At 45.1% G+C, this 12,675-nt stretch overlaps 1 protein-coding gene and 1 pseudogene across 1 annotated transcript in view; one reads left to right on the forward strand and one right to left on the reverse strand.

The window, feature by feature from the left end:
• LOC126282476 (spidroin-2-like) overlaps nt 1-12,675 on the forward strand; it is a 39,670-nt gene that overhangs the window by 11,864 nt on the left and 15,131 nt on the right. Inside the window, exon 2 of the mRNA XM_049982133.1 lies at nt 3,133-3,542. Within this exon, the coding sequence (XP_049838090.1) occupies nt 3,133-3,542 (410 nt within the window). The remainder of the gene's footprint in view (nt 1-3,132; nt 3,543-12,675) is intronic.
• Nucleotides 8,169-8,286, reverse strand: LOC126282695 (5S ribosomal RNA; annotated as a pseudogene).

Consider the following 12,675-nt stretch of genomic DNA (forward strand, 5'->3'; position numbering starts at 1 on the left):
GGAAGAACGTGCTTCCCTTCTAGCGGCCACGTGTTGGTAGTCGCTGGAGCAACGAAGGCTACCAAGGTACTCGAAAACAGCGCAGGTCATTCTTGTTTTCACGAAGGACCGCAAGACAGACGCACTTTTATTTCTCTATCGCTGATGTCAATTTGTTACAAAATTACGGAACACGTTCTGTGCTGACGTGGTGTGACCTCGCTGGAGAATGAAAATGTCTGTTATAATACCGAACACGGATTCCGCAAAGGTGTTGCGAAATCCAGCTCACTCCGTTACTCCGTGAGATTCACAGCGCTGTATCCATCGGCACTCAGGTTATTGCCGTGTTCCTAGACTTCGAGAAGGCATTTGACATGAACGGACACTGCTTTTCAGTAAAAAAAAAAATAATTTAAAAATGCAAGCGTACCTTGCATCCGATCCAGTCTGCGGCTGGATTCAAGACTTCCTTGCAGATACACTAAGACACGTTGCTGTTAAAGGAACAAAATCGACAGATGTAAAGTGTGGATACGACTGTTACTGTTTACAATACATTTGAAGGGTCTGCAAGAAAACCGATGGCACTGTCCGCATATGAAGGTAGCAACGCCAGGTGAGTGTAAACAACTGCAGGAATACTTGCAGAGAATCAGTAGAGAATCAGTGGTCGGAGCGGGGTCTGGCAGATGACCCTGAGCGTACGTAAATGCAACATACCGGACATAAACAGGCCATAAAACTCAGTACTGGACAGTTACACTATTGGTGACAAGTCGCTGGAAACCGTCACTACCGTAAAATAACAATGAGGCCGGAACGACGTAAGGAGTAATAACTACATAAAACCAGTACTAGGAAAAGCAGACGTCACCCTGAAATTCATTGGAATAATTTTACGGAAATGTAATTCGTGTACGAAAGAAGCTACTCACAAAACACTTGTTCGATCGATTCTGCACTACTGCAGATCAGCTTGGGAGCTTTATCACATTTTATTAACAGAAGAGGTAAAGAAGATCGAATGAAGAGCGCCGCGCTTCGTAAGGGGATCGTTTAGTTGGCGCGATAGCATTGTAGAGATGCTCAAGAAATTCCAGTAGCACACGCTAGAACAGAAGCACTGTACATCACGCAGAGGTTTGCTGTTGAAATTCCGAAGGAGTACACTGCGAGAAGAGTTGATACACATATTATTTCGCCCTTGATATGTCTCGAAAAATAATAATGACTAGTAAATCAAAACTAATTCGGAGGTTTACCGACAATTATCCTTCCCACGCGCCATGCGGGAGGGGAACAAGGAACATTCCTACATTTCCGTAATTCATTTGACACGGTGCCCCACTGCAGGCTATTAACGAAGGCACAAGCACACGGGACAGGTACGCAGGTATGTCAGTAGTTCGAAGACTTCTGAAGTAACAGAGCCCTGTACGTTGTCTTCGACGGCGAGTGTTCACCAGAGACGAGGCTTTCGTCAGGAGTGCCCCCAGAGATGTGCGATAGGACCGCTGCTGCTCTCTAGTACATAAATGATTTGGTGGGCAGCAATCTGCGGTTATTTGCTGATGATGCTGTGGTGTACAGTAAGGTATCATCGTTGAGTGACTGCAGAGGATACAAGAGGACTTAGGCAAATTTTCTATTTGGTGTGACGAATGGTAACTAACTCTAAATATATAAAATATAAGCTAATAGACAAGGATAGGAAAAACAATCCCATAATGTTCGAATGCAGCAGTAGTAGAGTGCTGCTTGACACAGACACGTCGTTTAAATATCTGGGCATAGCGTTGGGAATCGATAAGAAATGGGAAAAGCACGTGAGGATTGTGATAGGGAAGGCGAATGGTCGACTTCAGTTTATTAGGACAATGTCAGGAAAGTGTGGACCACCTGAAAAAAAAGTGGTAGGTTCGAATAACATTCAAGTATTATGAAGATGACTCAGGAACTGAAATGGGAATCTCTGGAGGAAAAGCGACTTTCTTTTCGAGGATCATTATTGAGAAAATTTAGAGAACCAGCATCTGAGGCTCACGGGAAAACGATTCTACTGTTGCCGAAGTACATTTCGCGCAATGACCACGAATATGAAGACAAATTAGGGCTCATGCGGAGGCATATTGACAGTCGTTTTTTTCCTGGCTCTATTTGCGAGTGGAACAGGAAAGGACTAATAGTGGCAAACGGTACCTTCCGCCACGCACCTCACTGTGGCTTGCAAACTGCATATAAAGATGTAGATGGAGAAAGGGGGGGTCAGTTACTGGTACCAGAAGTATCCTCTGTCATGCACTGTTAGATTGTTTATGGAGTGTAGACGTAGGTTCTCTAAGCTAAGCCTATAGAGGTTTCCAACTTCCTTGAACAGTGCTCTCTCGTTGGGTATTTGTGCCTTGAAAATGAGGGGGATGTTCGCGTATGAAGTAGGAAACTGGCAGTTGTCGAAGACGTCACCAAGCAGCATTGATTTAAGTTGTTTGGATGTTGAAGCCGCCAGACATGTGCTGTGGCCTGAGAATGTGCTAGTGTAAGCACACAGGTCGGCAAAGATGCAGCGCGTGGATCGATAGTATACACTGGAAGAAGATCACAAGAGAGGCCAGTGACTTACCGACAAGCAACACGCCGCCAACGCCCTCTCGACAGCACGTATGTAGGTCGCCACAGCCGCTGATTCGGAGGGTCGCATTGACTCACTCTCCCAGTTTGGCGTCTGTCAGTCTACTTGCAGAGCAGGTACAACAATTCATCGCAGGTTATGACGGTACGTAGCGACCAGATTAGTGCCTATAGCGGCGCTACTTGCGAGACTGAAGTCTCTAATGGCAAGATTATCGATGCTGTTTGGAAGAGGAGTATTACTGACGAGCTTGTACCGCAAGACACGGACTCTATTCAAAGTAAGTAAATGTTCATGTAAATGAAGAACAGTATTAACCCACGTGTGCATTTGTGTTGTAGAAAGGGAATACCGGCCACCCGTAATGATGTCCTCTGCCTGCTTCCTTGCAGTACAAGACTCTACAGTGGCGACGAGGATACTACACGACAGGACTTATGCCTTAATGAACAGTTGTAGCACTGACTTGGTTGCACACGAGGAATAGCTGTGTAGGCTGTGACTGTAGCCCCACCGCGCAGTCACCGCCTGCGGAGCGCTTCCAGGTCTCTGCTCTGCTCTGGGTCGGGCCGGGCCTGCGGTCTCGGCAGAAGAGGGGCCACTCGACCAGGTACGCTGATTACGGCCGCATCGGAAATCGAACGGCGGCGGCTGGGCCGGCCGGCGGCACGTCCCGTCCAGGCCAGGGCAGGGCAGGCTCCCTCCCCCCTACGGATGCCTATCAGATTAGCCGCTGCTCCTTCCGCGCCGCTGCCGTCTTCGCGGCCGCGCGACGTCATCCCTCGCGGGGAACAAAGGCCCGCCGAGGCAATCTCGGCCATTACGGGCCGCGTCCGCCCGATGCCGGATCGACCCGCTTCGAGGGCCAGTTCCTCGGCATCCTTCCCGGCCGGAAGTCACGGAGGCCACTACAATTCCGTTCCGCCGCCAAGTAAACGTAAGAAAAGCCGACCGCAAACTCACCTCCTGTCAGCTGTCTTGTAACACCCCACCCGTCACTTATCTAGTTTTGGTGGGTGTTCACCCCAGGTAATTGACTAACAGATCAACAGAGAGTGCAAAACTGCCGCAATATCCGATAACGCAAAGAAAGTAATAAGGCCCTGTGACTCCTGATTGAACTGAAGTGACAGTGTTGACATTAATTGATTCAGAATTGACCACTTTTAATTAAAAAGGGGTGCACATTGATGTTATATTCAGCTATTGAACACCAGCTGCAAATGTTGCACATAAAATTCATTAAGAAAATGACTTGGGATTTCAACTACTTGATTGAAAACAGATGCAGTCGATTATCACAGATTTATTTTAACTCACGACTTTCAATCGTCACATTACATGACTCTCCTAACAGGATGTGGTAATAAATTGCGTTTACGTGGAGTAAAGCGCGATTAATCAAAAATAATTCCTATCGACTGACCCATGCGTAATGCGAAGTGCGAGAAGAATTCTACAATACACGGTCCATGAAACCCTCGAGGAAACTTTGCCGACGTGATCCAACAAATTAATCAGTGGCCGGAGCGGGAGCAATATCACCGAATTCTGCGTGGCGGAGCGGCGTCGTGTGGACGTCGGCCGACCTCGTGGTGCTGCAAGGCTGCGCTCGTCTATTCACTCCTAGCTATCTTGCTCAGTACATAGCTAAACCAAAAATTCCTATCTCCAAGCTCAATGGTTCCTTTTGCTAAGTCCTAGAGTAAAGAACGCCACGTCCGCACTCTAGGCAAGCTGGGAACAGAAGACCACTACGGAGACTTCTCCCAGTCCGCTCTTTGCCTCGGTTTCCCCTCCAGCAAAATCACTTACGCCAATTGCAGCGCAAGTCGCGTTAATTATGCGTCGCTTCCCAGCGCCATCCAATGCCTGCTCTGGGAAGTGAACAAATTCCCACAAAATTTCCCTTTATCTCAACTTCTGTTATTTAGGTCCTCCCAGGCCAGACATCAAGGTTAGCGTCTGCACAAAACACCAATTTTTCCGAAATTCTCATTCCCAGGAGTGTACTTCAAATTCCTCGGTCCTACGTTCCCATCAGAGGTCGGCGTATTTCATTCTGTCGCTCTTCACCTGATTTACTTCACACTCTGCGGACCGTGAATTCAGTGTGAAGTTGCTATAGTCACGAACGCACCTATTTTGGCCTCTGTTGACTGTTCCACCATAGCTTTGCGCGGCTTTGTCGCAGGTTTCATTGAAAACGCGACGACGGACATTTACCAACAGTCGTACAAGTTCTCCGTCTGCCTCCCGGTACACCAGCAAGGGGTCAACCGCCCACCCACTGTCACTCATCTTAAGGCAGCTGGAGGCCGCGCCCCGTTACCGCTTTCTCAGAGCTTGAGCCGCCCTAAGCTGCCTATTGTCGCTTCTCTTCGCCGCTCCCAGCCGGCCTCGGTCAACTGAGATAAATTAGCCTCCAGTAAATCGACACGTTTCCACAAAGTTTTCACGTCGTGTGAATTACTTTACATCACCCGACATTAATTATTCCAATACGTCCATACTATACCCTCTACAAGATGCATTGTGCCTTGTCAGTCATTTTTGTTCAGCCCTACTGTTCGCTCAGTTTGAGTTTGGTGATCTTTAATGACTTCATGTAAGGGGCATAGTTATTGCCATCTTACAGTATCAGTGGTCAACTTCAATCACACTCTGCAAACACAGAAATCTTCGGGATTGGCGCACTTAGTGGCACAACTAACAGCTGCAAATCTGGTATGACTGCCGCAATATGTTTCCGTTTCCTTACAACAGGTAGCACACACGGGACAAAATAGGCTGTATGTGTTTAGAAGGTAGAAGAAACCATCATTCTCAGATAACTATAAGCAGCAGCCGTCTTGAAAAGTTTGTGGTATAACTTTTCGTCGCCAACGAGGCCATCTGAGACAGAGAGGACAAGTTGGCATCTGGAGAGACGGGCAAGGAAACAGACCGCATCATGCTCACTGGAACCGTCACTACATTAGCCTTAAGAGAATCTGCATACAACAAAGGGGATGCGAACTGCCGTGCTCCTGAGTTGGAGTTCAGTGCGCCATCTCGCTCGCTGTATCGTACCCTCTTTCAATGATTTCGTTGGTAGCATTCTTTTCTGTGGTAAAACTATTTATTTATTTCTAAAGTTCTGTGAGCCTAAAATAGGTGAAGGTACTTCGTTATGGAACGAATCAGGACATACTTGAGAGATGATTAGAGAATCCACAAACAAACAAAAAGTTCAAGTAAAACAAAAAAATAAAAAATCTTAAGAGTTCTCAACGACTGTCAGGAAGTCTTGTACAGAACAGAAGGCGAGTGGTAAAGCAAACATTTCAACTTGTAGGTACTCTGCTCAATCGATGTAAATAAAGCATCGATCTCCAGATTTCATCACGAGTGCTGCGTCATCATACACTGATGTGATAGATACTGGCTACTGGTATATTTCCATCCACACTCTGCCCTTTGCGTATCGCTGGAATTATCCACGGTTCAATGGATGTTGTGTATGTTGCAGTCCAGTACTGACGTGCATCACGCTGTCTGAAATCCTTGGTGCACTTTCGTTACTCAGAGCCACCACAACGGAGAGAGGAATGGAATGTAATGATTTTCATGCACCCCAATGTACACTTAACTAATATTACGTAGGTACGAAACGAGGGCTGTCCTGCCTTCAACTAGCTAGCTTAAACTACTTTTCAAAGTTATCCAACTACTCACTACACACATCCGAAACACATGCACATAGATCATCATAAAAAGGGATATTCTTGGGATTTTTATTAGGTTAGAGAATAAGACAAGCAAATATTTTCGTTAAAATCTTTATTACTAAATGTACATTTACTCACAGAAAACACCTCTGTCCATTTTTGGTTGGTGTTGTTTTAATACCATCTGTCTTAACTTTTATCTTATAATTTAAATTTATACTGGACTCTTCTAATTATTTCTCAAATTGTTCAAATGCCTCTAATCACTATGGGACTTAACATCTGTGGTGAAAAGACCCTAGACTTAGAACTAATTAAACCTAACCAACCTAAGGACATCCCACACATCCGTGCCCGAGGCGGGATTCGAACCTGCGGCCGTAGCAGCATGCGTCTAGAACCGCTCGGCCACAGCGGCCGGCAATTCTTTCTCCATCCAGTAATTTGACAGGTACAAAGACGTTATGTTCTCGAATTCCAAAACATATTTGACTTTTTTCCCTGTAAACTGTATCTTCCATGGCTTTCACTATTAGCTCTGTTACTTCCAGCATTTCTTTTAGACGAGAGCACTTATTATCTTAATCTTGCCTCATTTTCTGCATTATATTACTGTTATAACACTCCACATCTTGCAGGGTGTACGCTACCGTCACTTCTGCCGCACATTCTGGCACAATTTCAATATATAACTTAATGTTCAGAACTTCTGCAAACTAGTAGTCTTTAAATGTTGTTATACCGTCGTTTTTAAGCTCTGCAAGCCGTTGTTCTGTTGTTAATGGCCGGCCGCTTTGGCCGAGCGGTTCTAGGCGCTTCAGTCCGTAATCACGCTGCTGCTACGGCCGCAGGGGACTGATGACCTCAGATGTTAAATCCCACAGTGCTTAGAGCGATTTGAACCATTTGTTGTTAATGCACAACATACATACATCCTTTTAAAGGAGACCCAGGTGACAATGGAGCTTTATAAATACGTTTTTCGTCTGCCCTTTACTGTAGTGAACGTGCTCCAATCCATCCTCTCCGGCCAGAACTCCGTGGGAGAGAGAGACAGACTGCCCCTCGCGAGAACCAGAGTACCACCCCACCCCGCGCCGCACAACCCCGCTACCACGCTGCTGCACTATTCCTTCCAGCTATGGCACTGTACCACCCCCGCCCGAAACCGTGTCCGAGTACAGAGCAACACACTACTGTGCGAATACTGCGCTGTACAACCCCGTCGTCCGAAACTGCGCTCAGGTACAGCAAGTATGTACTGCGTGGATATTGCACTGTACTGTACATCCCAACTAATACGTTGGTTCTATCCAATACATGGGTACTCGCGAGGGTCGGTCTCCCTACCATGGACACTTTACACACAAAGTAGCCCAACAGAGCTAGGAGTTGAACACTGGATTGCTAGTACAACCAAATTTATAATGTGCAATCCGGAAGACCATGTGATCAGAAGTGCAGCCATCTTGGATTTTTAGAGGATAAAAGGGGGCTTGACAGTTGCAAACCGATCGATCTTCTGTTAACATGGATTCCTCCGAAGTGCTTAACATGTCTCAGCTGTGAGTAAGGAGGATGAGACCATCTGACGAATGCTCTGGTTTAGGGTTACTACTGGAGAACCTGGACAATCTTTTTCCTGACACTGGCAACATAAATTAAACCATAAATGGTACGCTCCTTAGCAAAAATAATTTAAATGGGCTTACTCCTATACAGAACTGTTTTACGATAAGATTTTAAAAAAACTGAACTCCTCCCGAACATGTTTCCGACACCGGAGCCGTTACTTCTCAATCAATTAGTTCTTCAGTTTGCCTCACAAGGGCTGAGTGCACCCCGCTTGCCAACAGCACTGGGCAGACCGGATGGTCACCCAGCCAAGTGCCAACCCAGCCCGACAGCGCTTAACTTCGGTGATCTGACGGGATCCGGTGTTATCACTGCGGCAAGGCCGTTGGCCTTACAATGAGATTAAGGTAGTTAAAATCAGTCGTGAAGTGGACTGTAAGGACCATTTAGAGAAGGGATGATCTGTAATGTGAAAGATATGTGTGGCTGATTTCTGCGTAGTAAATTCTTGAGGGTATTTTTGGTCTTCAAATATGTGTGATTTTTTTACAAGCCGCGTTTCATTTTATTGAGGTAAAGCATCATCAGTGGTCTGTAATTAAGTTATTTGCAATTTGATTTGCTTTTTAGATCGAAAAATTATGTTCGTCACTGTGAAACTTGGTGTCAAGGCGAAGCTACCACTTCTCCTATACGGAAACGACAGTGTGACAATAAGAGGAATGTGGATATAATTGGCAAGGAAACACTGCAAACCATTTCGAAGAAACATGAAAAATCTTGTGGCTGTACTACATAAAGTGGAATTAGTTGACGTCAAAATAGATGTTCTAATGGTAGAGCTGCCTGGAATATTTCAACAGTTTGTGGATACGACTATTCCTTTTGGATTAGGAGATAACACAAGATTTCGTTGTGATTTTTAATAAAATCGAGATGTGCGACTGCATAACATCAAACCACTACTTTTGCATGGAAGGAGACCGCCACGGAATCAACAATATGATTGTGGACTACGGTAAAGACTGTTTAACGTGCGCGACCTTCAACTGTGAATATGTAAAACAAATTTATATGTCACATCACAAGCCCACGTGTGAACAAAGTAGGAACATAAGCGTGCCTGTCAATGGGATATTGTTCACCTCTTTTTTACCAGAACCTCTTTGAAACCAACGTTTTGAGCAGGATGCCTTTCTAACCGCTAGGGAGAGATTACTTCACACGTGTAACGTATATGCATGAATCGAGATAATGACCTCACTTCGCTAAAGTTACTCCCCGCAGAACGGAATCTGAGAAACGCTACTCATCTTGCAAACCGGAGCTGCCCGTCCCTGGACAAGGTCGTCTCCCTGGAGCCCGCCTCCGCCAGTGGTTGTCCAGCTCCTGGAGATGACCCCCGCGAGGGTTATTCAGCACGTGTTCACACCGTGTACGCTGACGCCCGCCACCCCTCTCAAGATTAACTCCGCCATTCATGGCACCAATTAACACTGCGCCGCATTAGTGTAACCGGTTTTCGTCCGTGTAATAGAGACGACGACACACACACACACACACACACACACACACACAGAGAGAGATATGGAATTTGTTACAGAAAGCACTAACAGCACAGATTATTACGGACAACTCTATCACAAACAACGATATTATTAATGATGGTAAATCACCGATTCCAATTATGTGTGGTGGAAAGGTTTAATTTCAGTGTGTAAAGCAATAGGTCGTGAGGACAAGATCAAATAGTAGTATTTTTCCAGCTTTTAACCGATGTTTTTTCCTGCAGCGACTGTGCTACCGTCTCCAGCAACCCTGGCTGCGTCTTTTCGTAGTATATGCTTAGAGAAACCGGCCACAGACATGCCACTGATTTTATTGCAAGAAATGACTCGGGGTGACGTGACGTATGTCAGATCACTGTGACTGCCTTGCAGAAACCTTGTGGCACGACATGGAAATTATCGTTTCCAACACTAATCCCCAAACCTCCGGATGTCAGACACTCAGATCGCTACCAAACACTGTGTGTCGATAGAGTATCAACCAACACACGTATTTAGTTTGTGCTGTGTGCTGTCGTCCAGTAGAACATGCGTAAATGGTAATTCAAAGTAACACCAGAACTATGGAGTATAGCAAAAGCATGTATCTAAGACGAACATGCGACGATGTCTGGGAGGTGAGTTGGTAGAGCGTCAGATCGCTGTACCAAAAGGTCCTGAGTTCGTATGCCAATGATGGTGAATATTTTTAACAGTTTACGGGTGAGATTCTTATATGGGAGAAAACTTTCCTGACATGTAAAAGGACGTTTCGGAGTTTCTAGCAATGTTCGTATGGTAGTCTGCTTTCGCTTCGTTAGCTGAAAGTATCAAACCAATAGCGGAAATTTGTATAGATAACACCACACCTGTGTACACAAATGCACTCTATGGGTATGCTACTTTCAACTAAGTGAAAGCCGACTACAAAAAGAACATTACTACAAACCCTGAAACGCCCATTTATATGTCATAAATGTTCTCCCACAGAAGAATTTCAGGCGTAAACTGTTAAAACAAAATTCGCCACATTGAATTTCGAACTCGTGACCTTTGGTACGACAAACTGACGCTCTACCAATTCACCAACCAGACACGTTCGCCTTCACGTCTCACAGATATGCTTTTCCTATATTCCGTGGTTATGTTGTTACTTTCAATTACCATTTACGCATGTTCTACTGGACAACAGCACACAGCACGATGTTTTGGTTAATTCTCTTATCGACAAGGCCCCGGAGTAGACAACATTCCATTGGAACTACTGACGGCCTTGGGAGAGCCAATCCTGACAAAACTCTACCATCTGGTGAGCAAGATGTATGAAACAAGCGAAGTACCCTCAGACTTCAAGGATAATATAATAATTCCAATCCCAAAGAAAGCAGGTGCTGACAGATGTGAAAATTACCGAACAATCAGTTTAATAAGCCACAGCTGCAAAATACTAACACGAATTCTTTACCGACGAATGGAAAAACTGGTAGAAGCCGACCTCGGGGAAAATCAGTTTGGATTCCGTAGAAATACTGGAACACGTGAGGCAATACTGACCTTACGACTTACCTTAGAAGAAATATTAAGGAAAGGCAAACCTAAATTTCGAGCATTCGTAGACTTAGAGAAAGCTTTTGACAATGTTGACTGGAATACTCTCTTTCAAATTCTAAAGATGGCAGGGGTAAAATACAGGGAGCGAAAGGCTATTTACAATTTGTACAAAAACCAGATGACAGTTGTAAGAGTCGAGGGACATGAAAGAGAAGCAGTTGTTGGGAAGGGAGTAAGACAGGGTTGCAGCCTCTCCACAATGTTATTCAATCTGTATATTGAGCAAGCAGTAAAGGAGACAAAAGAAAAATTCGGAGTAGGTATTAAAATCCATGGAGAAGGAATAAAAACTTTGAGATTCTCCGATGACATCGTAATTCTGTCAGAGACAGCAAAGGACTTAGAAAAGCAGTTGAATGGAATGGATAGTGTCTTGAAAGGAGTATATAAGATGAACATCAACAAAAGCAAAACGAGGATAATGGGATGTAGTCAAATTAAATCGGGTGATGCTGAGGGAATTAGATTAGGAAATGAGACACTTAAAGTAGTAAAGGAGTTTTGCTACTTGGGGAGCAAAATAACTGATGATGGTCGAAGTAGAGAGGATATAAAATGTAGACTGGCAATGGCAAGGAAAGCGTTTCTGAAGAAGAGAAATTTGTTAACATCGAGTCTAGATTTAAGTGTCAGGAAGTCATTTCTGAAAGTATTTGTATGGAGTGTAGCCATGTATGGAAGGGAAACATGGACGATAAATAGTTTGGACAAGAAGAGAATAGAAGCTTTCGAAATGTGGTGCTACAGAAGAATGCTGAAGATTAGAGGGATAGATCACATAACAAATGAGGAAGTATTGAATAGGATTGGGGAGAAGAGAAGTTTGTGGCACAACTTGACCAGAAGAAGGGATCGGTTGGTAGGACATGTTCTGAGGCATCAAGGGATCACCAATTTCGTATTGGAGGGCAGCGTGGAGGGTAAAAATCGTAGAGGGAGACCAAGAGATGAATACAATAAACAGAATCAGAAGGATGTAGGTTGCAGTAGGTACTGGGAGATGAAGCAGCTTGCACAGGATGGAGTAGCATGGAGAGCTGCATCAAACCAGTCTCAGGACTGAAGACAACAACAACAACAACAACAACAACTCTATCGACACACACTGTTTGGTACCGATCTTAGTGTTTGACATCTGGAGGTTTGGTTATAAGGATATGTGGTCTTGGCCTGGTATACCCTGTGGCAGAACACTGCGCTGCAGGCTGGATGAACAGCCCATACACCATACTCGTCCAATCGCAGCCCAACGACACTACGTGCATCATACATTTTTGACCCGTGCTGCTCTCAAGCGTGCGTGTACATTAACAGCTGGTGATCCACACCTCCCTTTACATGATAACATTCCTGTGCCTGTACCCTGAATTTTACTAATCATATACATCTCTCCTGGGCCTGTAAGCATATCAAGAATCTGTTCGTAATTTCAGTTATACCAGGAGTTACGTTTTTGTGCTTGAAATAGGCGTAACTATTACGCATGGAACAGTTTCCTACTTCAGAATCGGCTGGCACAATGCTTCGCGCAGAGAAAGTGGCAAAACAATGGAAGTCGACAGCCGGCCGATGTGGCGGAGCGGTTCTAGCCGCTTCAGCCCGGAACCGCGCTGCTACTACG

Source organism: Schistocerca gregaria, chromosome 7 (assembly GCF_023897955.1).
Source record: "Schistocerca gregaria isolate iqSchGreg1 chromosome 7, iqSchGreg1.2, whole genome shotgun sequence".
NCBI lineage: Eukaryota > Metazoa > Arthropoda > Insecta > Orthoptera > Acrididae > Schistocerca > Schistocerca gregaria.